Raw genomic sequence first — 26,566 nt, 5'->3', positions numbered from 1 at the left:
GAGGAGGGTGGAGGGGTTACCATCCCAATAGTAAACATGCAGAAGGATGAGGTTAAGTCTAGAGTAACCACAAACAAGAGTGAGAGCGCTCTAGCTAGCTTCACTAATTTCAGGTATTAACCTTTTGCTATTTTATAATATAAATATAATATAATATAATATAATCCCATGGGAAGCGGACTTGGCCCAGTGGTTAGGGCATCCACCTACCACATGGGAGGTCCACGGTTCAAACCCCGGGCCTCCTTGACCAGTGTGGAGCTGGCCCATGCACAGTGCTGATGCGCGCAAGAAGTGCCCTGCCACGCAGGGGTGTCCCACGCATAGGGGAGCCCCATGCGCAAGGAGTGCACCCCATAAGGAGAGCCGCCCAGTGTGAAAGAAAGTGCAGCCTGCCCAGGAATGGCGCCGCACACACAGAGAGCTGACACAACAAGATGACGCAACAAAAAGAGACACAGATTCCCGTGCTGCTGACAATAACAGAAACGGACAAAGAAGACACAGCAAATAGACACAGAGAACAGACAACTGGGGCGAGGAGAGGAGGAAGGGGAGAGAAGCAAATATAAAAAAAATAAATCTTTAAAAAAATAAAAAAATAAAGGCACCCTATATATAATGATTTAGTAATCGTAATTATTTGTTAATTTTTAACTCTCAGTTATGTCCATTCATTGCCAAATGCCTACTGGGAGGCAAAATCACCACTGGTAGAGAACCATTTTAGACTTAGGCGTCCACCAATCTCTTTCTAAAATAGAATAAAAGCCGACCCCACTCCCTGTACTTCAAACAGAACCTTGGCTCTTGAATGCAAATAGCTGGGTTGCTATTCGATTGCATCAGCAGGCTTTGCATTCATGACCTGCCGGCGTCACCTACCTTGGGGGCAGTCTCATACACCAGGATGGAAGCCTTTTTTCAGAGTGGCATTTGCATGGGAAGGGGTTAGGGTCATAGTAAGGGTTAGACCCCTGGGAAAGAATTGTTCCCGGATTTCCTACCAAGAAAGGATTAGGGTAAGAGGAGGAGGCAGTCAGCTAATGTAACGTGATTGAAGGTGTTCCAGAACATCCTTGTAAACCAAAGAAAATTCCCGTTCTAGTCTTTTCTTTACTTTTACTTGTAGAGATTAACTGGTGACATTTACTAACACTATTATCCCAACTTTTCCAATTCTTACTTTTAAGAATATACTACAGCTAGTCTGTTCCTGCAAGCATCTGTTTGAGTTTCTGTTTTCAATTTTGGGGGCTATATAATAAGGAGTAGAATTGCCAGGTCATATGGTAATTGTGTTTCAACTTTCTGAGGAATCAACTAAGCTTTCTTGATCCTAGTTTTCAAAGTTTCAATTCTTTTCTCAAGCAATTGATCTTGGGAAGACAATCCCAACACAAACAGTCATGGCTGCCATTTGTCCATGAGCAGTTGCCCAGGCACCACCCATCTAACACTAGATGTTTATTTTAGTGTTTTTGTTTTTTTTTTTCCCCACTTCACTGTTCATTCTGGGCTAGTCATGTTAGCTTAATGATTACTTTATCATCATTTACATCATTGCAAATAAAAGCATTGAACCTCTTGATCTGAGTTGTGCAATGTTTAGAACAAGGAAGTAAAGGTAATATAAACAGTCATTTAAAAGCTTGGGAGCGTGAGACCCTCAATCCTTCACTTAGCAAAACTTCCCCATGATTCAACATTTGTTAAGATTCACTGGGCTTTTCAGAGAAGTGTTTCCTTCCTTGAGCCAGGCAGGCACATTCAAAGCCATATGTTTGGACACCTCAGAAAGTAAGATCTGTGCTTGCAAGACAGCAATGTCAAAGCTACGGAGAGGAGGGGAAAATATAAATACAACAAAGTAGTTCTATTTCCTTGTTCTTTTTTTAAAAGTGTTTTCCATTCATGGAGGAATTTACTACATTTCCAAGTCATTTATTTAATTCTCTGAAGAAAGGCAATGATATTTAATGAATACAAAGAGAATATAAGGTTTGTAGTGTGTTAAGCAAAGGAGAGTCAGAGGCTAGAAACCAAAAATGAATTTTAACCAGATGAAGGACATTGCAAAATCTACCTAGACATTGAAAAAATCTACCAAGCAAGTGGTATACTATCCTGCATTTACCACCAAAGTAGGAGATGATTCCTAGCTTTTATAACACAAATTAAGATGAATTCTCAAAAGAATTTAAAACAGATACCTGGACACATGTTTTGTACACCAATGTTCGTAGCAGCATTGTTTACAATAGCCGAAAAGGTGGAAGCAATCCAAGTGTCCATCAACAGATGGACAGATAAAATGGTGTATCCATAAAACAGAATATTATTCAGCCATGAAAAGGAATGAAGTTCTGATAAATGCTACTGCATGGATGAACCTTGAAGACATCATATTGAGTGAAAATGAGCCAGACACGAAAGGACAAATGTTGTATGATTCCACTTACATGAAATATGTAGAATAAACAAACAGAGATAGAAAATAGATTAGCGGTTATCAGGGGCTGGGGTGGGGGAATGGAGAGCTATTTCTTAATAGTTGTAAAGAGTTTTTGTTTTGGGTGAAGGGAAAGCTTTGGTAATAGATGATGGTCATCATAGCATAATGCTATGTAATACCATTGAAAAGTACACACAAACATGGTTAAAATGGGAAGTTTTATCCTAGAAATACTTTACCACAATAAAATTTGAAATAAAGAAAAGAAAGAGGAAGCTTATGTGAATTGAGATGACTCAAAAGGAGAGACTTCTAAACCAGATTTCTGAAAATTACAATCTGGTACTCTGGTGTATGTGTGTGTTTAGAGAAATTGGTCTGTAATTTTCTTTTCTGTAGTATCTTTATCTGGTTTTGGTATTAGGGTGATGATGGCTTCATAGAATAAGTTTGATAGTATTCCTTCCTGCTAAATTTTTTGGAAGAGCTTGAGCAAGATTTGTATTAGATCATCTTTGAATGATTGGTAAAATTTACCTGCGAAAGCCATCTGGACCTGGACCTCTCATTTTGGGGAGGTTTTCCATGACTGATTCAATCTCTTGTCTTGTGATGGATTTGTTGATGTCTTCTATTTCTTCTAGGGTGAGCGTAGGTTGTGTGTTTCTAGTAATTTGTCCATTTTGTCTACATTGTCTAGTTTGTTGGCATATAGTTGTTCATAGTATCCTCTTATGATCTCTCTTTTGTCAACAGGGTCAGTGGTAAAATTCCCCCTCTCATTTTTTATTTTATTTATTTGCATATTCTCTCTTTTTTCTTTGTCAGTCTGGCTAAGGGTTTGTTGATCTTCTTGAAGAACCAAGTTTGGATTTTATTGATTTTCTCTATTATTTTCCCTCAATTTCATCTATTTCTGCTCTAACCTTTATTATTTCTTTTCCTTCAGCTTGGTTTGGGACTAGTTTACTGTTCTTTTTCTAGTTTCTCCAGGTATGCCATTAGGTCTTCAATTTTAGCTTTCTTCTTTTTAAATGTAAGCATTGAGGGCTATAAATTTCCCTCTTAGCACTGCCTTTACTGTATCCCATAAGTTTTGATATGTTGTGCTCTCATTTTCGTTTGTTGCAAGATATTTACCAATTTCTCATGCAATTTCTTCTTTGACCCACTGATTAATTAAGAGTTTGTTGTTTAATCTCCATTTGTGAATTTTCCCTTTTTCTTCCAATTGTTGATTTCCAGCTTTATTCTTTTATGATCTGAGAAAGTGATTTGTATAATTTCAAACTTTTAAAATGTATTATGTCCTATCTTGTGACCCAACGTATGGTCTATCCTGGAAAAGGATCCATGAGCTCTTGGAAAGAATGTGTCCTGTTGTTTTGGGTGTAATGCTCTATAAATGTTTATCAAAATATTCAAGCTGTTTCCTTGTTTTTCTTCTGTCCAGATGTTCTATCCAATGCTGAGTGTGGTTTATTGAAATCTCCAACTATTATTATAGATACGTCTATTTCTTCCTTCAGTTTTTCCAGTGTTTGCCTCATGTATCTTGGGGCACTCAGGTTAGATGCATAAATAGTTATTTCTTTCTGATGAATTGCCCCTTTTATTGATATATAATGACCTTTTTTATCTCTTATAACAGTTTTGCATTGAGAATCTAATTTGTCTGATATTAGTATCACTACTCAAGATCTTTTTTGGTTACTATTTGCATGGTTATCTTTTTCCAACCTTTCACTTTCAGCCTGATTGTTGCCTTACATCTGAGGTGAATCTCTTGTAGACAGCCCATAGATGGATTATATTTTTAAAAAATCTGTTCTGTCAGTGTATGTCTTTTGATTGGGGAATTCAACCCATAAATGTTCAATGTTATTACTACAAATGAATTACTTCTTGCATTTTACCCTTTGGCTTTCCATTGTCATATCTTAGTATTATCTGTCTTTTTTACCCATTAAGTTACTCTACTAATACTCTTCATTGCTGCCCTTTTCTCCAAGTCTCTCACCCTTGTTTGTTCTTTTCAAGCTGTAGTACTCCCTTTAGTATCTCTTGAAAATCCAGTCTTTTTGTAACATACTCTCTCAGTTTTAATTTGTCTGTAAAGACTAAATTCACCTTTATTTTTGAAGAATGGTTTTGGCAGATAAAGAATTCTTGGCTGGAAGTTTTTTCTCTTTCAGTATCTTAAATACATAATATAACTTTCTTCTTCTTTTTTTAAAGATTTATTTATTTATTTAATTTCCCCCCCTCCCCTGGTTGTCTGTTCTTGGTGTCTATTAGCTGCGTCTTGTTTCTTTGTCCGCTTCTGTTGTTGTCAGTGGCACGAGAAGTGTGGGCGGTGCCATTTCTGGGCAGGCTGCTCTTTCTTTTCACGCTGGGCGGCTTTCCTCACGGGCGCACTCCTTGCACGTGGGGCTCCCCCACGCGGGGGACACCCTTGCGTGGCACGGCTCTCCTTGTGCGCATCAGCACTGCGCCTGGCCAGCTCCACACGGGTCAAGGAGGCCCGGGGTTTGAACCGCGGACCTCCCATATGGTAGACGGACGCCCTAACCACTGGGCCAAAGTCCATTTTCCATAACTTTCTTCTTACCTCCATGGTTTCTGATGAAAGATTCGTACTTAGTCTTATTGAGGTTCCCTTGTATGTGATGCATTGCTTTTCTCTTATTGCATCCAGAATTCTCTCTTTATCTCTAGTATTTGTCATTCTGAATAGTATGTATCTGGGTGTTGGTCTATTCAGATTTATTCTGTTTGGGGTATGTTGTGCTTCTCAGAAATTGAGGTCTTTTATAAGGGTTGGGAAGTTTTTGTTCCTTATTTCCTCAAATATTCTTTCTCCCTGTTTTCCATTCTCTTCTCCTTCTGGGACACCAATAATGCATATGTTTGTGCATTTTGCATTGTCATTCAATTCCCTGTTGAGACCTGTTCCATTTTTTCCATTCTTTTTTTTTGAAAATTTTAAAATTTAATTGTCTTTTTTTGATGATACATAAATCACAAAAAAATGTTACATTAAAAAATATAAGAGGTTCCCATATACCCCACATCCCACCCCACCCTACTTCTCCCACATCAACAACCTCTTTCATCATCATGGCACATTCATTGCATTTGGTTAATACGTTTTGGAGCACCGCTTAAGTAGCATACTTTTTTTTCTTCCATTGTGGCACATTCATTGCATTTGGTGAAGACATTTTGGAGCACTGCTGCACCACATGGATTATAGTTTACATTGTAGTTTACACTCTCCCCCAGTCCATTCAGTGGGTTATGGCAGGATATATAATGTCCAGCATCTGTCCCTGCAATATAATTTAGGGCAACTCCAAGTCCCAAAATGCCCCCATATCACATCTCTTCTTCCTTCTCCCTGCCCTCAGCAACTACCGTGGCCACTTTCTCCACATCAATGCTACAGTTTCTTTTATTACCAGTCACAATAGTTTGATAGTAGAATACCAGTGAGTCCACTCTAATCCATATTTTATTCCTCCATCCTGTGGATTCTGGGATGGTGATGTCCACTCCTCTAAATTGAGAGGGGGCTTAGATCCCACTTGGTTGACGGATGCGATTCTCCTGCTTGCCGTTGTAGGCACTCTTGGTTCCCTGGTGTGGTGCTTGACCATCTTCACCTCTCTGTTAGCTGACCTGGGTAAGTGTTCCTGAGTGTGATGGAGTTGGACTCTTTCTCTTTCTGTTCTCCTGTCTTTTCAAGTTCAGATGTTTGGTACTCCAATTCTCTAATTCTGCCCTCTACCAATTCAAATCTGCTGTTATATGCCTCTAATGTATTTTTAAAATTATTATTATTTTTACCTTCCCCCCCCCCCCAAAATGGCTCCCTTATGTGTTTGCTCATTGGTTTTTTGTTTTGTTTTGTTTTGTTCTTTGTTAGCTGTTTGTTTTCTCTTTAGGAAGCACTGGGAACCAAACCCAGGACCTCCCATGCAGGAGGCGGGTGCCCAACCACTTGAGCCTTATCAGGTCTTTGCTCATTTTTTTCCCCTTGTTCTCTGCTCATTGTTTGCTTGTTGTCTGCTTGTTGTTTTTTTCTCTTGTTTGTTTGTTTGTTTGCTTGCTTGAGGTCTGCTCATTGTTTGCTTGTTGTTTGTCTTCTTTATGAGGCACTGGGAACCAAACCCAGGATCTCCCATGTGGGAGGTGAGCACTCAATCACATGAGCCACATCTGCTCCCTCTAATGTATTTTTAATTTCATCCATTGTCTTTCATTCCCATAAGGTTTTTGAAACCCCGATGTCTCAGAAATTGGTCTTTACAGTGCATCAGGAAAAATGAACCTTCCTTTGCTTGGTATCACCACCTTAATCCAGTTTTGGCCTCATCCTAACATCTTCAAAGATCCTATTTCCAAGTAGCAGTACATTCACGGGACTGGGAGTTAAGACTTGAAATTATCCTTCGGGGGCAAGGGCACAATTCAATCCATAACAAGTAGTAAACAAAATAGCAGGTCCCCACCCTCCCAGAACTTCGAGTCTAGTGGAGGACAGCTATTACATAATAAACACATGAAGTCATTACATAATTTCAAACAGATAAGTTCTGGGAGAAAGGGCAGGTTGCTATGGACGAGACTCTTGAGGGGAACCATGTGAACGTGGAGGGGTAAGGAGGCCTCTCTGTGGAAGCAGCGTTAAGGCTGAGACCTTGAGAATGAGGACTGCAGTGGTCTGGAGCTGTGTGTAACCCCAGAAAAGCATGGTCTTGAACCTAATCCATTCCTGTGGGTGTGGACCCTTTGTAGGCAGGACTTTTGATGAGGTTACTTCAGGTAAGGTGGGGCCCACCTCCATCAGGATGGGTCTTGGTCCTCTTACTGGAGTCCTTTACAAGTGGAATGAAATTAACTCAGACCGTGAGAGGGAAAGCCACAGAGGGAGCAGCCAGAGGCTCAACTGTCCCGAGAGTAGAGAGGAGCTGTGTAAAATGACAGCATCCCGCTGAACTGAGAGGGATATGTCAGACCAAAGAGTGACTTGGGCAAATCCATCTTGGTGAATAACTGAGCATTTTTCCGGGGGCCTTACTTGGGGTCCACGTCCTTGGCAGCAGGAGAAGAGACAGCAGTTTCGAGCTCGATCTTCCAGGCCTATGGAGAAGTTGACGGGTCTTTTTACCGTGGCTGCTGCAGGCATAAAGGAATGCAGCACTTTGCTCAAGTTTAAAAGTACAAATGCTTCAAGATGTTTATCAAGGCATGCAGGGATGTGTGTGACTTCCATGGAATGCTTTGATGCTGATCAAAGAAGCGGATGTTCTTATTGTTTACCCAAGGAGGGAAAGGTCAGATATTTACAGTTTTACTAACTGTAAGATCTGCTGAGTTTCAGGCATTTGTGTCCTGAGCTATGTCTTGGGGTCAGTTGAATCTATCTTGCAGTTTAATTTTAGGAAAGGGCAGTAAAAGTTGGGGGATGCTAAGTTACCTATGCCACACAAACATCAATGGAACTTGGAAGAGAAGGGAGAGGCCCAGAGACACTGCCATGTGCCTTGCCATTTGACAAGTTAAGGACCAAGAATCCCCAGCAGGCAGTTCCAGAAAGCCACGGTCTTTGAGGAGAAATCATTGCCTTGATGATGCCTTGATGTGGACTTTTTCCAACCTCAAACCATGAATGAAGAAATTCCCATGGCTTAAGCCAACCCATCACGTGGCATTTGCTTTAGCAGCCAAGGAAATTAAAACAAGGAGTTGGCTAGGCAAACAGTGGAGGGAAAAGTGTTCTAGACAGAGGGATCAGCAGGTGCAAAGGCCATGATCCAGGAAAACAGGCCAGCCTGTCTCATGTAGGGGTTGACACACCACTGCCTAGGGTTCAAATACAGCCCATGAGCTGAGAATGTTTTTTATATTTTAAAGTGTTGAAAAAAATCAAAAGAAGAATTTGTATTTTGTGACATATAAAATTGATATGAAATTGAAGTTTCTGTAAATAAAGTTTTACCAGAGCATAGGCAGGCTCATTCATTTACGTATTTTCTCCGCCAACTTTCACGCGGCAGTGGCAGAGTTGAGGCACCGCGACAGAGATTGTGGTTGGGGACCCCCCAAAGCCTCTACTAGTTATTGTCAGCCCCTTGCAGAAAGACGTCCTGACCCCAGGTCAGGAGTAGGGTGAACAAGGAGACAGTAGGCTGGGGCCCGCTTGCAGAATCCTTTCCAGACCCTGGTAAGAAAGTAGATATATCAAGTTCTCTGAAAAGCCATTGGATTTTAAGCAGAGTTGGGATGGCACTGGGGGAAATATTAAGTGGTTTTTCATTTTTTTAATTTGTGCCATATGATCCAGTTTTTCTGGAGCACTGGGAAGTCCATTTTCTGGAGTAGCAAAGGAATCCTCTTTGCTTCCTTTTAAACCCCCAGGTTTTCTGTCCAGGCCATCGGCACCATGGTCAGAGAGGCAGGCATGGAAGGCTCCTGTTTTTCAGCTATCTTTGTCAGGTGGAGTTGTGGTTAGAGCAATGTTCAATAGTGTTGACCTTCTAATTTGCTTTTCTTACTAAGCTGAATGTATGTCCAACATTTCAATGATTTTGTCTGGCTTTGAGGCTTTAAGTCAAGGTTGCAATTTAAAAAGTCAGTCAGCTTTGATACGAGCTAGTTTTGATTTATTTTTACAACTTCCATACCTTACTTTAGAATTGAAGGAAAAGAGAAAGGATTCACACAGTCAGCTTTTTGAGATTTGGCTCTTTCCTCTTTTTTCGGTCTGGATAAAGCACTTTAGGGTTCTACTCTTTTTTTAAAAAATGCTTTTCACTTTGAAATGGCTGTGATTTAGAAAAATCCTTTGTCCTTTCACATTAGCTTTGCTCATTGTTTTCCTTTCTGTAAAGTCTTCATACCTGGACCAGAAGTGTTTTGCTTTTATTTTCTAGCTTAAATAGGGGGAAATCTCTGTCCCTATTTTGCTTTCTGCTTGAGGAATCTTCAGTGATTTTTAAAAATACTTAAGTAAGTAAATAAATAAGAAAGCAGGTCTAAATGGGAGGTGGTCCATTGCAGTTAAGTCCTCAGGCTTATAGTAAAAGCCCTGCCTCAGTTTGCCATCTGTGAGAGTGTGGGAAAGTTACCCAGTCCTTCTAAGCCTCAATTTCCTCATCTGCAAAATGGGAGTGTGGAGAGTTCTTCCCCTCAAGATTCCTTTGAAGATTAAATGAAAATATACATGTATGTTGTTCTGCTCACTGCTTGGCTAAGACACCCAATAAGTTGAGGTTATTAAGTCTCAGAGGAACACATTTCCTTTTACTATTCATTTACCTTCCTAATTTAGGTTTCACTTTCACCCAAAATGTCCACTCCTTCTCAATGAAAAAGTCTCCCAGCTGCTTTGCTTCCCTTTTTTCTTCTTTCTTGGAAATTTCTCTTTACATCATTGGCTTGGAGAGGTGGTGTTTTAGTTTGCTAAAAGCTGCTGGGAGCCATATACCAGAAATGGAATGGTTTTACAGTGGGAATTTATTAGGTTAAAAGCTCACAGTTCTGAGGCACGGATGTGTCCCAGTCGAGGCTCCTCAGGCTTCCTTCCTGACAGCAGCTGTAGACAATCAGGCACATGGCCACATCCGCTTGTCTCTCTCCTCTCCCCTGGGCCTCGTTGCTTTCAGCTTTGGGCTGCTCCATCTGTGACTCTTCTCTCTCCCGAGGTCATTGATTTCAACTTCTGGAGGCTTTGCTCTGTCTCTGTGGCTTTTTCTGGTGTCTGAGCTTTTTATTCCTCCATTTATAGAGGACTCTGGTAGGAGAATTAAGACCCCTGGGTCATGCCCTACTGAAGTGATCTAGTCAAAAGCAAGTTCCCTTAACTGAATATAATCAAAAAGTCCCATCTACAAGAGGTTTACATGCACAAGAACGGATTAGCTTTAAGAACAGGATTTTCTGGGGTCCACAGAAGCCCCGAATTGCTAGTGGGAAAGCACTTTCAGGTTTTCCTGTTACTCTCAGCCTAACTCGGTTGTTCTCAAATAGGAAGCGAGGCATTTTTGTGCCCAGGACACTTGGCAATGTCTGGAGACATTTTTGGTTATTACAACTGGTAACTGCTACCTTGTCTGGTGGGGAGAGGCCAGGGATGCTGCTAACCATCCTGAAACGCCCAGGACTCCCACCCCAGCCCCAGCAAAGAATCCTCTAGCCCGCACGTAGTACCAAAGTGGAGAAAACCTAGCTTAGCTGGGGCTAGCCCTACAATTCTTGTTTTTCTCTATCAGCTTTTTCCACTTGCCTCTCTGCAAGCTACGTATGCTACTGTGACTGGATGTAGTTCAGGAAAAGGGAAGGAAGATCTCTTTGGGGAATCTTCCTGACTGTCTTTCTGGGATGACAACCTGAAAATGAATAAGCTACTTACTGGCAGCTGTTGGAAATGAGTACAACTACTTGGGGGAACAATTGGGCCACCTTCATGGATATTAAAAACACTCAAAACAAACAATGCAGCAATCCCACTCGTGGCTCTCCTCCCTGGAGGAATTTTCACAAGTACACACCAGAGACGGAGACGCAGACAGGGGAGTGCAGTGGTCATTGCCTGTAGAAGTGAAAAAGGGAAAACCCTCAGTGCTATCCGTAGGGGATGGGGTAAATAGAATGAGGACGTATTAAGGAACACTATACAGCCGTTAGGATGGACAAACTTCTAGCTTTAGTTACTAGAGCTACCAACATGGCGAGATCTCAAAACTCATTTTGTATGTGTGTATGTGTGTGTTTAAAGTAAGTTGCAGAACTATATGTAGGGTATATCTCATGCATATAATTTTTTTTTGCAAAAAATTATAGCATTGTTGCTTATGGATGCACATAGTATGTAGTAAAAGTATCAACAACATGACCCAGGAAGCCACACTCCAAATTCTTGATAGCGATGGCTTTTAGAGAGAGAGGAAGGGGGAGATGGGCTGGGGAGGGACACAAGAGAGCTTCAGCTTTATCAGTAATGTTCTTTTTCCTTGATCAAATAAGCACAAGTCTAGAATTAATCTGAAAAGTTTAACGTTTATTAAAGTTGTTATTTTATTTTCTGTGCTCTAATGTCATCTAATGATTTTTAATTATTTAGGATTAGGGAAACAAAAGATACTTGGGTCCACATTTCCTGTTTGTGGGGGCATCTGACAGGGATACAGCAAATGAGTTGATCTTTTATAGAAGTTTAAGTAACTCTTGTCTTTTGATTCTTCAGGATGTAGGGCTCTGCCCTCTAATCGTAATTCGCTATCTTCAAACTTCCACCCAGTGTCAGAGATTGTAACTTTCTGTAAGTCATCTGCAGTCCAGCACCAATCAAAAACTAGCCCAAGAGAAGCTGCAGGGACGGCACCAGTGGTTCCCAACAGTAACTGTACCCGAAGCTTGGTTTGTGCTGTTTGTCTCTGTTTGGAAGAAAGTGAGAAACATAAGGATAAACAGGTATGTTTTCATGAAATTAAATTTTTTCAATTAAGTGGATTGCCCTTTCTTTGAAATTGAATTCCTCTTCCCCTTCCTTTTCTTTTTTTGTTGTTAAAATGTCTATCAAATATTTTATGAAATAATGGTTGCAGTCATTGGCGATAGTTTTTGATGCTTTTAATGTCCTTATTTGGAAAAGAAAATGCTGGTAACACTAGATTCTCTCCCTTTCCATACAGGTAAATACAATCAAAAATATATTTTGGTTAGTCTGTTTGAAACCAAGTGGAGGGGTGGCTGATTGGAACTAGTTAAGAGTTTCTATAAAATCACTTGCATGGTTTCGGCCGTGGTTCTCAAATAAGCAAGTATCTCATGTCATTCCCAGGACTGTAGGGAACATAAAAATGTTGATCTCATTTAGCCTCAAAGGTTTACCTCGTTACGTGTTGGCATCACAAAGTTCACCCCTTTTGATGATAAAGCCTGTAGCTGAAATTAGAAATTGCAGCCTGGCTTTGCCTCTCCTGGGGTGACTTCCTGCGTTTGGTGGTGGTCAGATTCGCTATTTTACACGGCGCTGGCTTCTCTTTGTCTCTTTCCTTGTCTTTCAGGTAATAAATGGCCCCAATTCCAGTAATAACCTTTGCACAGTTCACAGACTCCATGCGCACATTGTTCTGTCCTGGGCTTGGGCGGAGACAGAAAAAGACAGCAGCTGACACTGTCGGCTGTCACTGATGGGTGAGGTCCCAGGCGGGTGATTGTCCCATCCGACACGGGAGGGGGGCGGGCTGGGGAAATGGGGCCTTTCGGGGGTTGCTGGATTCACCAGGAAAGCAGCACGTGGACCTCCACCATGTGAGTCCAAGCAGATCAGTCTGCCCTGCAGCCTTAGAATCTAATCTCATAACTTGTCGCTGACTCATTTAAAGGCTTTGGGCCAAGAACTTATTGCTTTAGGACTGGGAGAACAATCCTGTGTCCGGGGTTAGGGGAAAGCCATGTCACCATCGAGGATTGCTTGGTCTCCACCCACAGTCGCGTGGGTTCCCACAGATAGGAGATGTGCCTGCAGCCATGGGAACGTTTCATCCAAGAAAGGCAGAACCTACAGGAAACCTAAGAGCCCACGCTCATTGCTGGTTATAAGCTTTTATTTTTAAAGATTTTCTCTTTTTAAGATTTTTAAGATTTCCTTCCTTCCTCCCTCCCTCCCTCCCTCCCTCCCTTCCTCTTCCCCACCTCATTGTTTGTGCTCGCTCTCTGTTCTCAGTCTGTTTGTTCATTGTGTGCTCTCTCTGTCTGCTCATCTTCTTTTTAGGAGGCACTGGGAACTGAACCCAGGACTGCCCCATGTGGAGGGAAGAGCCCAATAGCTTGAGCCACACCTGCTCCTGGCTTGTTGTATCTCTCATTGTGTTTCCTTGTTGTGCCTCCTCATTGTGTCACCTTGTTGCGTCAGCCTGCCACACCAGCCCTTCATGTCAGCTCGATGTCTTACTTCTCTTCTTTAGGCCCAGAACCTCCCATGTCATAGGCGGATGCCCAACTGCTTGAGCCACATCTGCTTCCCTACAAACTTTTAATAATGTGTAGTTTTAGGAAATACCACAGCAGTGATCTTCCCCCCATGGAAACACTGCTTCTGACTGCCTTTTTCTCTAGTTGCTGGAATGCTGCTTTTTTCTCTCCAGCATCAGAGGAAAGGACCCTTCATCATTTCCAATGTGCCATTGCCCCTCAGTGTCCCCACCGAGGGGAGTGGGCTTTTCCTGCAGGAAGAGGAGTAGGTTATATCCTTAGGTGGACCCTTGAGGGGATAGGTCACCATTCATTCATTCACCCTGCAAATATGTCCTGACTGCCTGCAATGGGCCAAGCACTGAGTGGCACACAGGGCAGTGGAGAACCCGGTGGACTTGGTCCTGTCCTTCTCGGGTTTTTGGAGACATGCCGCTCAGGGAGCCAGGTCATCTGGGGTCATCTCAAGTGCTGCAATGTCCACGATCAAGTTACTCAACCTCTCTGTGACTCGGTGCCTTTACCTACGAAACAGGAGTGACAATAATCCCTGCTGTATTCATTTCCCAGGACTGCCATAAATTCCCAGAAACTGGGTGACTTAAAACAACAGAAATGTGTTCTTTCACAGCTCTGGGGGCCAGACGTGGAAATCCAGGAGCCGCCAGGGTTGGTTCCTCCTGGAAACTGAAGGAGAAGCGTTCTAGGCCTCTCCCTGGGCTTCTGGGGGCTGCCAGCAATCCCTGATGTCCCTTGGCTGACGGGTGCATCACTCCAATCTGTCTCCATCTTCGCATGGCCTTCTTCTCCTTGTCTTCTCCCCAGCTCTTCTAAGAACACTTGTCATGGCGTGTAGGGCCCCCCAGTCCAGGGTGATCTCACCCCAAGGTCTCTAGTCACATCTGCAAGGACTGAAACTGATCCTGTTCATCCCCTCCTGATAGAGTTTTGGATCATTTCCAGTGTTTTGTTATCACACACAAAGCTTGGCGTGACAGCCCTCAGGGACTCCGATTCCCTTTGCTTGGTGAGATCACTTTGACGACTGTGTAACAGAGCTTGTGGGTGACTTGCCTTGGCTTAGGTTGTCTTGAGTCTGGGGGAGCCAAGAGGAAGCTGAGATCTTGGGGTACTGGAGGACATTCATCCCTCATTTAGGTCAAATATTGCTAATCAGAAAAGGTTGTAATGGGAACAGGAGGACCCCCCAGCAGGCTGCTTTTGAAGAACCGAAGAGGGCAATAGCACAGGCTCAAGCAGTGCGGGGGTTGACCCTTACCCATGAACTGGATGTGGCCTGCACCAATACTGGCTTTGGGTGGGGTTTGTGGCAAAGGCAGCCTTCTAAGCGAGCACCCTGTGGGTTTTAGTCACAGTTATGGAAAGGGGTTGAATTATGATATAACCCCTTAGAGAAGCAGCTATGTACAGCGTACAACACCGTGTTGCAAGTAGAAGATTTAACCCAAAGTGCCTGGTCATTCTGAAGACTGCCATCCCTATCTAGGGCTGCCCTATAGCCCCAAAGGAGAAGTAATAAGAATCTGTTGTCGCCTATGCCTCAAACCATACAAACTGGGGGAAATGAGGTCCTTTCGCCATGGTACTGGCCTATGCAGCCTCGCTGGTTGGGAATCTTAAGCTCATGGGGGTAGGAGTCACCCAAAACATTGTGATAAAACCACAGTTTATACAAAAGAAGCCAGTAAAAGTCTTTATTAATAATCCTGGTTCTCCTGTTCCTGCTGGGACCCTATATATGTCTATGTGGACTCTCCTTATGCCTAAACTAGTGTTTGATGTTGCTGTAGAAAACTCAAGAGCATTTAGAAGAGGAAAATATATGGTATTGGAAGCCCCCTTGAAAGACTCCCCTACCTGGTACTTTGTTATCTACTAATGGAAATGTTGCTTATGAACTGTTAGACCAGCATAATCTGCCACTTATTGTTCCCCATAAACACCTTTCTTTTCACCCATAGCACCCTAGCCAATGCCTTTCTCCAGTGGGCCTCAGCGGTAACCCACGCCCACAATCGAACCCAATGTTGGGTCAGCACAGACTTACCATCCTCGGATGCTACTGGCCTTCCTTGGGCCATAACTCCTGCAAATTAGGCAGCGCGGAACGCCTTGCTGGCAGGGCAGAGCACTACCCATCGGCAAGTTTGGAAGCCCAAGGATATGCTGGATATGATGGTTTAGGATGGTTAACAGCTGAGCCTGTCACCCTAGGTCACGTTGCCCCTGTCTGCAGGGAACGACAGGAGGGAACCAGTGATGTGGAACCTGAGTTGTGTAATTTTATTGTCAAACTAGAAAATGATAGTCTTTTCCAATGGCAGGCCTACGACTTATTAACAGGAACTTACCCGTTACCTCCAAAGGATGGCTATGGACTTGTGGGCAAAACTAGGTGGCCGTATTTGCCCTACAACTGGACCAGATGATGTACGTGGGGACAGCTGTATGACTCTGCTACCTATGTGACTCACTACCCCGTACTCCCAGTAACTGGGAAACGGTCAAGGCTAGGTATAGGGTAAAGCGCGCCCCCTGGTGGTCCTACCTGTTGGCTGTTTTTGTGCAGGGTGGTGCTACGGTTGTCACTGAAAAACACAAAACAGCTTTAGCGAATCCCACTGCTAAGCCCTTAATGACTCCAAAGTAGCAACTTCCTTACTAAGCAAGAACCTACCCGATTACGAAATGTAGTTTTGCACAATAGGATGGCTTTAGATATTCTCACTGCCGCGCAAGGTGGAACCCATGCCCTCATTACTGTTCAATGTTGTGTATATATTCCTGGTCACTCCCACAATATGTCACAAGCTCTAAATCATATGCAAGAGCATATATAGCACATTGATAAGTCAGTTATTGACCCTCTCTCCGGTTGGTTCAATTTGCCTTGGCGACATGTTTTTATAGGTCTACTAGTTCTGGGGGGAGGACTCCTATTGTTCTTTTGTCTTTTATACTGTGACTGTGGAGTATGGAGATGATGCTTGTCCTATGGTCCACTTAGGCTGCTGCGTGGGGGTGGATTATGGGGGTCCAGGGACCATACCCCCACTAGGACCTCTGTGCGGGCTGCCTGCAGTGACCCAGGCCTGAGTTAAGGCTACCAACCCTCCCTGGAGGGGGAGAGGGGATGTCTTAAACCAGATCTCCTCCAAGTTGTGAAACCTCATTCCTGAGATAACATCACAGACCCCACAGGCGCAGTCACGGGACCCTCACCAGAACCTGTTCTTATCCCCTATGGAATGCCCTTGTTACCACCCCTATGGCATGTCTTTGTTCCGAGGCCCTTATAAATCACCCTGCATCTTCTTCTGTCCTCTTGCGGCGCCCTGACTTCATTCACCCTTTGACCTGCCACCATCAAGGAATCTTCTCCTGTCCGTAAGTCCCAATAAAGCCTATGTCTGATTCTCTAACTGGTGCGCCCTTCGGTCTCATGGCCTCACCATCTTGTGCCTTTCAGAAGTTGGGTTGCAGCACCATCTCTTGCTGGGACATGTATATCTAAAGCACTCTTTTTGACAGCTCCACGATATTCCATGGTGGGGGTGAACTGAAATTAATTCCATTCACGCCCTGTTGATAGAGTTTTGGATCGTTTCCAGTGTTTTGTAATCACACACAAAGCTTGGCAGCCCTCAGGGACTCTGACTCCCTTGGTTTGGTGAGATCACTTTGATGACTGTGTAACAGAGCTTGTGGGCAGCTTGCCTTGGCTTACTGTTGTCTTGAGTCCAGGAGAGCTAAAAGGGAGCAGAGATCTAGTAAAAGGTCTGAATGCGACCTCATTAAATGCGAGGGTGTAATTTGTCCCTTGAATACTCCTGGACCAGCTGAATGACAAATGAAAGATGCTATGAGCACCCATTCAAATGAAGGAAACTTGCAAGCTCAAGTAGGGAGCTCCAGTGAACTGAGTTAGAAAACATGTGAAAGCACTGAATTAATGAAGTGGGAAACCCTAAATAGGATGTCTTAAAAGGGGGACTAAGAGGAACTAGTTCAGGAAATAGTCCTTATTGGGGAAATAGCAGAGAAACAAAAATTGAAAGAAAACAATTGTAGTGTCTTTTTTTAATTTTTTTTATTTTTTTTATTTTTTAAGATTTATCTATTTATTTAATCCTCCCCCCCTCTCCCGGCTGCCCGTTCCTGGTATCCATCTGCTGTGTCCTGTTTCCTTGCCGGCCTCTGCCGTTGTCAGCGGCACGGGAAGTGTGGGCGGTGCCATTCCTGGGCAGGCTGCTCTTTCTTTTCACCCTGGGCGGCTTTCCTCACGGGTGCACTCCCCGCGCGTGGGGCTCCCCCACGCGGGGGACACCCTTGCGTGGCACGGCACTCCTTGCGCGCGTCAGCGCTGCACATGGCCAGCTCCACACGGGTCAAGGAGGCCCGGGGTCCGAACCGCGGACCTCCCATATGGCAGACGGACGCCCTAACCACTGGGCCAAAGTCCCTTTCCCTGTAGTGTCTTTTTGTGTTTTTTTCCCAAGGCACAAAATTTATCATTCCTTTGAAAGGGCAGGATATTTAATCTACTCTACTAATAGTTAATGGGAAACTAAGTAAAGTTCACAGAAGACGACTCCCATTTTATTTGACAATACAAGATTGTTTCCTTGTTGTTTCCTCCTTCCTCCTCTTCCCCAACCATTTTCTGTGTACTTAGCTTTTTGTTTGTTTAGCAGTTTATTACAGTGAAGGTGGTAATGGTTAAAGTACCTTTTATGCTTAGACTGTGAAAAAAAATGCCCAATACACAAGCTTCTGTCAAATGTTATCAGGTGAACAGAGAAATGTACCAACAGACTTGCAACTAATTGTTGGCCGATCACTGTCACATCTGTGTTAATGTGAGTGAATTTGTGAAAGATTAAAAACAGAGATCCCAAATAGTCTGATATTTGTTAGGCTCGGCTAAGCTTTGATACAGTAACAGTCAATCTTAAAACTTCAGTGGCTTATCACATAAAATATTTCTTGCTCATGAATAGCTACTATGGGTTGGCAGGGGTGGGCTGTGTCCCATTTAGTCATGCAGGAACCCATCTGGAATGTCAGTGGGAAAGGGGAGCTAGAGAGTTATGTTTTGGCTCTTCAATGCTTTGGCTTGGAAGTGACACATTTCACTTAGGCTCACAGCCCATTTGCCAGAAAAAGCCGTATGACATTGTCTTATGCAAGAGACCTGCACAACTGCTTGCCATGACCTGGAGCAGATGCCGCAGTCTCCACTCTACTCTGCAGCTCATCCTGGAGGTTTGGAGTTTCTGAGCCTTTTGGTTCCTGTTGACCTTGAGCTCTGGCTTTCCTGTCTTATCCCTTTGAAAGGGATTCTTTTCAGAAATTTATCCTGGGGAGAAGTCCTGCCCTTTTGGGGAAAAAAAAAAAAAAAAAGAAAAACAGAGCCGGTATGCTTCCTCTTTTGTATAAATATTGAACCGAGTCTTGTCCTGGTTCTGATTTAGGCTTGACTAATAGTAAGAAGCTCACAGCAAAATTTAGTTCTCAATTACAGTCACTAGGTCAAACTGAGAGTTTTGTAGACTCGTTTCTCCCTTTAACTGATTATAAAACCTTTTCTATTTCTTTAATCATATTCTGATTGAGTGCATGGCATTTCATTTTGTTTGTTTGTTTTTTAGGAGGTACCAGGGATTGAATCCAGGACCTCACACGTGGGAAGCAGGAGCTCAACCACTTGAGCGACAGCTATTCCCTGAGTGCATGGTTTTTATTGTTCACCAATGCATATTTCTTTTGGAAGTCGGTCGGGAATACATTACACATCAAAAACAGTGGTGACGATAGCTTCCATTTGCTGACTGCTCCTTGGTGTCAACTGCTTCATGGACCGTATCTCATTCATTCCTTCCAACAACCCTATGGGATATTGTTGTTGGCATTTTATGGGTGAGAAAACAGGCTCAGGGAGGTTCAGTGACTTGCCCAAGTCCACACAGCAAGGCCACTAAATCTCGTTATAATCCAAGGGCTGGGTCCTTAGCTACTTTCATTTTCGGACCTCACATAGATGATTCAATTCAGGTAATGTTTCCTGTTCTCGCCTAGCTTTTGCTTTCACGAGTTCAGATTTTCTGGATTGACTGTCAGTTTGCTGGGCTGCTTTGTCAAATACCACATAATTGGAATTTATTGGCTCCCAGTTTGGAAAGCTTGAAATCCGAAATCAAGCCTGGAGCGTTCCGGCCCTGGCTTGCCGCCATCCTTGGGGTCCCCTGCCTTGCACCTCTGCCTCCCTTCTCTCCTGGGGTCCGTGCTTCCATTTCTTTCTGACTCCTGGCTCCCATGCGGCCTTCTCTGACCTCTCTACAGCTCCACTGTGTGGATTAAGGCCCGTCCTCGTTAGGTAGGGCCACACCTTAACTGAAAACAACATCTTCAGAGGGTCCTGTTTATAATAGGCTCTCCCCATTAAGATTAAGAACATATCCTCTGTCAGGTACATAATTCAAGCCACCGCATCTATACATAAGAACACTGAAATGTTTGTGAGGCAGAACCCTTGGTTTGTTTGCTTGTTTTTCAGATGGTCTCATGGCCCACTGGAGAAGTAGAGTTTTTCTGTTATGACTTCTGGTTTAGCTCGTTTTCATTTTTAAAATTAAGGAGTGGGAAGCAGACTTGGCCCAGTGGTTAGGGCGTCCGTCTACCACATGGGAGGTCCGCGGTTCAAACCCCGGGCCTCCTTGACCCGTGTGGAGCTGGCCCATGCGCAGTGCTGATGCGCGCAAGGAGTGCCGTGCCACGCAGGGGTGTCCCCCGTGTAGGGAGCCCCACGCACAAGGAGTGCACCCCATAAGGAGAGCCACCCAGCGCGAAAGAAATTGCAGCCTGCCCAGGAAGGGCGCCACACACACGGAGAGCTGACACAACAAGATGATGCCACAAAAAGAAACACAGATTCCTGTGCCGCTGACAACAACAGAAGCGGACAAAGAAGACCCAGCAAATAGACACAGAGAACAGACAACCGGGGGGGGGGGAGGGGGGAGAGGGGGTAAGGGGAGAGAAATAAATAAATAAAAATAAATAAAATACATAAAAAATTTAAAAAATTAAAAAAAATTAAAATTAAGGAGTAATATATTTACAGAGATTGTGCACAAATCTTAAGAGGACAACTTGAAGAGTATTCATGCGCACACACACACACACACACACAACCCGTGTAAGCTAGACAACATTTCCAGTTCCCAGAAGCCTTCACCGTGTCCTTTCCAGTCCTTACTTACCCCCCTAATCTTCCCCAAGGCAACTGGGATTCTGACTTCTAGCACTGTTTACTGATCTGTCTGTCCTTGAACTTTGTATGAATGTTCTGTGCAGGTCATTTTGGGGTCAGATTCCTTTCCCTCCTCCTTACTTCTTTGAGATTCATCCATGTTGTTACACGTAGCAGAAATTCAGTCTCTGTTAAGGCTCTGTTAATGAAATTCACACCATTTCATTGTGTGAATATGCTACAGTTTTACTCAATTTGCTGTTGAAAGACATTTAGGTTTCTTCCAACTCTGGCTCATAAACAAATGCTCCTATGAACATTCTTAGCTTTTGGTGGACATATTCATTTACTTCTCTTGGGCTGGTGTAGTTGTACCTGCTTTCATTTCTTAAATGTAATAGATACCGTTTAGCTTGTTAGATTCAATACTCTGGGTTTGGGGAACCATCGAAGTGTCCAGACCATAATTACATCAACTTCTAGTCTTAGAACAAATAAATGGACTAGTTCAATTTCTAGGTTATTAAAAAGAAGTTGCAATAAGGCATAGTGTTTGCTCTTCATAGCGCACACGGACAATTTATATAGATGTTCCCATTTGCAAAACCCAGCATATTAGTCAGAAATCTTCTCTTGGATTGGCAAATGACAGAAACCTTACTCAAACTAGCAAGTCAAAAAGGGAAGGTAATGACTTCAGTATCCAGGGATTGTCTGTCTTCAGGCAGGGCTGGATTCAGGCACTTAAACCAGGTCCTCAGCATCTGGTCTCTCTTTCCAGCTGTCTCTTGGCTCTATTCTCCTCCCTGCTGAGGTCACACTCAGGCAGGCCTTCTCCACCGGGGATCCGTGGCCGCTTCAGGCTTCTAGCATCCTAACTCTTAAGTCCAGTGAAAAGAGGGAGCTTCTATCTTCCCAACAGGCCTAACAAAACTCCTAGGAATGAATCTCACTGGCTCTGACTGGATTATATACCCTGACCCCATCAGTGAGGCCAGAAAGAAAATAAACTCTGATTGGGTCACATTTCCATATCTGAGAGTGGGAAAGAGGTGGCGACGCAAAGAATGTTGAACTGTTACCACAAAGCTGGGCAGGGACAAAATCAAGCCAAAGAGACTGCTAAGAAATATGGAATTAATAAGAAATCACAAGTTGGCCAGTGAACATTCTAAGGCTGTAAGTGATAGCAGAAGGTAAGTATTGTCTTTAGATCTGATTACTCAACAAAATGTCTCACCTTGTCCTTAGTGTAGGGATAAACCTATAAAAGTTGGCTGGACTTTTAAAATGTACTTCCTTCTTTCAAAGATACCACCATTCTTCTAATATGCTGGCTTGAAACTATAGAGGTATTTTTGTTTTTCTTTTCCTTATCTCTCAATTTGAGCACTTGGATTGAACCACAATTTTGATCCAAGTGCTCAAAAAGCCCTTGCTCCTTCTAATCCTTCAACTCATTGCCTCCTCCTCCATCCACTGGGGGAATGAATTGGTCAGGATGTAAGTTTGGCTGGATGTATCAGAGACCCAAAGTGGCTGACGCTGTATAAACATTTAAAGCCTGAATCGATGTGACAGCTTTCCCCTGTGAGGTCATCAGCATCCCAGGTTCCTTCCATCTTGCTCTGCTGCCGTCCCTAGGGTGCTGTGTTTGTGTGAACGGCCCAAGATGAGGCACCATCATTTCCACATTGCAGCCCATGGGAAGTCACAGTTCTGAGAAAGGGAGGGCATACCTCTTCCCTTTCAGAGAGCACAACCTAGAAGTTGTACATCTTGCGTCTGCTCACACCCCATTGACCGTTCTCATGGCCACATCCAACTGCAAGGGAGGCTGGGAAACCATCTTTTTTTTTTTTTTTAAAGATTTGTTTATTTATTTAATTTCCCCCCCTCCCATGGTTGTCTGTTCTTGGTGTCTATTTGCTGCGTCTTGTTTCTTTGTCCGCTTCTGTTGTCGTCAGCGGCACGGGAAGTGTGGGCGGCACCATTCCTGGGCAGGCTGCTCTTTCTTTTCACGCTGGGCGGCTTTCCTCACGGCGCACTCCTTGCGCGTGGGGCTCCCCCACGCGGGGGACACCCTTGCGTGGCACGGCACTCCTTGCGCGCATCAGCACTGCGCATGGGCCAGCTCCACACTGGTCAAGGAGGCCCGGGGTTTGAACCACGGACCTCCCATATGGTAGACGGACGCCCTAACCACTGGGCCAAAGTCCGTTTCCCGGGAAACCATCTTTATTCTGGGCAGCCTGTATCCCACTATGAAAGAAAGATTACTCAAACATAACCAGTAATCTCTGCAGGGAAGAAATGAAAAAAAACCTGACTCTCTCCTTCCTTTTTGTTTTTCAGTTTAAAAAATATCCCTGAATTACTGCAAGTTCAAGATTCTTTTAACACTCTTGGAAGAAGGGTCTGTACCAGCATGTCTGCCTATTACAGGAATAATGGGTATGAAGAAGATCCAGATTACCCTGACTATTCAGGGTCTCAGAGCCATACACAGGGGTATTTGAAAACCAAGAATTATCCAGATTCCGTAGGTCCCCTGAACAATCCAGACTATTCCAGCACCAGGAACAACTCATACTCTGCAGAATCCAGAACAAATTCAGACTACCCTGGAGCTCTGGCAGAGCCAGATTATCCAGGATCTCAGAGTAATCCAGACTATCCCAGCACCAGGAGAAATCCATACTCTACAGGCTCCAGAACAAGTCCAGATTATCCTGAATCTCTGACAGATCCAGATTATGTTGGCTCTTGGAGCATTCCATACCGCCCAGGCTCATCCAGAGAGCTGGACTATCCTGAAACTCATCAAAATCCTGGTTTCCCAGGTTCAAGAAGCGGTGAAATCTATGCAGGTTCCAGAACAAATTCAGATTATTTTGGCTCCTTGGAAGAACCAGACTACCCTGGAGCTCAGGGCAACTCTAACCTTCTTGGCCCCAGAACAAATTCCAACCATCCAAGCTCCAGAAGGAATCCAGAATATACTGGTTCCGGAAGCAATCCACACACACACTCTCTGCGAGAGCCTTATTATCCGGGTGTTGAAAATCAACCTAACTCTTCAAATTTTTTCAGGGAACCTGACTATCCCAGTGCTGGGGATTATCAGAACTCTCCAAACTTTTGGGGAGAGCCTGATTACCCAGGTGCTGAGAATGGTAGTGATTATGGCTCTTCTGAAACCCAAGAAATGACCAGGGGGTAAGTATGGGCATCTCCCTCCATTGAGGTGTGTGTGTGTGTGTGTAAGTGTTAGATCACCAAGGAAATGGGACTTGGTGGGTGTGGTTTGGGTTGGAGACGTGAATGATGGTTTCTATGGCCTCAAATTGTGGTTAAACTTCCATATCCACTGAAGACCAGACCTGGACCATGGACCCTTAGCCTCCAGCCTTTTCCTGAATTTGATCTTTCATTGCTCTTGGTGAGAAGAGTCTCCTATCTCTTCCTTATATAATCCATGCAAGATGTGTTGATCCCCACCCTTTTGACCCTACTACTCTGACAGAGAGGTTAGGGTAAAGACTTGATAATTATGAATCCAAACATTTTAACCAGAATTATCTCAACATAGTGACTTTGTATAAAGAAAATCTTTTGAAGATCTTATTCCATGAAGTCAATTTAATCTCAATTTGTTTTTTGTTTTTGTTTTTAATACAAGATGGTTGGGCCACTCCCAATTTTTTTCTATTTTCATTTTTCTGAAATTATTTACATCAGAATTGATTGTTTACCATGTAAGCTTTATAGCAGATTTGATTCATTGATTTTCTGCGTGGTCGTTTTTTTCAAATTTTATTTTTATTTTCACCATTATCAGTATTCCTTTAAGGTGGTCATTTTTATTAAATCCAATTTTTCCTGATCCAGATTTCATCAAAATTTCATCAAGAGGATTTTATTCTTCCATCGCTTTTTGGTCAATGATAAATTTTACCAGGGACAGTACTGGCCATTGACAGTGTTAGTTTGAATATCTTAGTTTTACCAAATCTAATTTTCCCTAGGTTAAGTTTTTCAGCGTTCAGTGTTACCAACATGATTCTATAGTCATTTTTACAAATTGATACCAAATTTTACCAGGCACAATTTTAACCAATACAAGTCATATTTGGCATTTGTTATTTCTATTATTAATTTTTATGAATTTGACAAAAATGGATGGCTTGCATTTTTCTCTAGGAATAAGGATAGGGGATCTCAGTGTGCAATAGACATGACAGAATGTCTTCAGGGCCTAGATAGGATGGCCAACAGGACCAGCTCAAACGTCTTCCTCGGTCTTATCCTCTTCTGCCTGATTCGTTATTCCAAAATCCACATTTGATCCAGCCACTCAGCTTCTCTTTGTCCATGGTTTCCCACTTATGAGATTATTTCTGAGTGAGGATGCACTGTGTTGATTAAGATGTTGCCCAAAGACCAGTCTGATTAGACCTCCTCTGATTTCTCCTATCCCCTCCCCAACTTGATCCTACCCCCTATGTTGGTGCTATTTTTTTTTTCCTGCCAGTTATTAATTTATTTCCTCTCAGGCCCAAATCCATCCTTTGCTGTACTTAAATTTCTTTAAAAACTTTTTTATTGTGGTAACATATACACAACATAAAATTTCCCATTTTAACAACTTTTAAGTATACAATTCAGTGGTTTTAATTTTATTCACAATGTTGTGCTGCCAACACCATCATCCATTACCAAAACTTTTCTGTCATCCCAACCAGAAATAGTCCAGTAGTTCTTGGCCCTAGATAATCTTTAGAATTATCTGATTATCTGGGAACTTGAAAAATAATACAGACGCCTGGGCCCAACTTTCTGAGATTCTGATTTAATTATCTGAGATGAAGCCTGGGAATTGGAATATAAATTGAGACCCTTTGTTCCAGGTTAACTGCTTTTCTTAGCAATCCCCTTACATAGTCTGCACTTTCTGTCCTCGCACCTTCTTTTATGCTGTTCTTTATTCTTGGACTACCCTCCCCCTAACTCTTTAGGTCAAAATCTGTCCTTCAAATCCCAGGTCAAATGGCCACCTCTCCATATTGGTCCTCCTACTACCCCTGCCCGAATACCCAGCCAGAATTCTTCCTACCTTCCTCTGGGCTTCTTGAGCCTGTCTTCTGATCCTCATCCATTTCTACTTATAGTTGTCAATGGCCATGTCTAAGAAGATCTACCAGATGGCATTGGGAGCCCATGAGGGCAGATCCCCCACGTCTTTATCTTTGCACCTTTGCTACCATGCCCATGCCTGTCACACAAATCATGGAATGGTTGGCTGGCTCGGTAGATGGATGGATGGATGGATGAATATCCTTACCACACCACTGGGTGGCTAGTGACCCATCCTTTTGGGATTTCAGGGTGCTCACCAGAACATCTCAGATCCAGCCCTCTATCCGTCGCCGGGGTGATGGCTCCTTGGGCCTTCTTGGGAGTGGGATTGAAGATGACCCAGAAAGCATTGAAATGACATCCATGGAGATGGCAAATCCATATGGCCACTTGGCGCCAGGCACTCCTGGAAGTGGCTATGGTAAGCATTTGTTAAAACAAGGCTCACATCCTGGGAAGAAAGTAAAATCCAACTGACTTAGGGGTGCAAGCATTAAAGAACCATAGCTCCTTAGTGTTCTTAGTTTCAAGAGCTGAGAACTCCATGTCTAAGGAAGCTGAGCAAGTGTCACAAACCATTTGAATTGGCCAGGTAGGAGTTACGGACAGTGGAGGAGTACACACCCTGTGCTTCCACGAGGGGCCTGATGTTCACATCTGGCCCATTGCAGTTATATGGAAACATGGACTCTGTATAGCCGGATCTTCAGGATTTT

The 26,566-nt window shown here is 43.4% G+C and overlaps 1 protein-coding gene across 2 annotated transcripts in view; it reads left to right on the top strand.

The window, feature by feature from the left end:
- TMC5 (transmembrane channel like 5) overlaps nt 1–26,566 on the top strand; it is an 86,604-nt gene that overhangs the window by 16,469 nt on the left and 43,569 nt on the right. For both annotated transcript variants that reach the window (XM_012522164.4, XM_012522165.4), the window contains exons 2-4: nt 11,706–11,932; nt 23,067–23,930; nt 26,099–26,271. In XM_012522164.4, the coding sequence (XP_012377618.1) occupies nt 23,140–23,930; nt 26,099–26,271 (964 nt within the window). In that variant the 5' untranslated portion in view covers nt 11,706–11,932; nt 23,067–23,139. The remainder of the gene's footprint in view (nt 1–11,705; nt 11,933–23,066; nt 23,931–26,098; nt 26,272–26,566) is intronic.

The sequence above is a fragment of the Dasypus novemcinctus genome, chromosome 23 (assembly GCF_030445035.2).
Source record: "Dasypus novemcinctus isolate mDasNov1 chromosome 23, mDasNov1.1.hap2, whole genome shotgun sequence".
Taxonomy (NCBI): Eukaryota; Metazoa; Chordata; class Mammalia; order Cingulata; family Dasypodidae; genus Dasypus; species Dasypus novemcinctus.
This window is presented reverse-complemented; position numbering and strand designations above follow the sequence as displayed.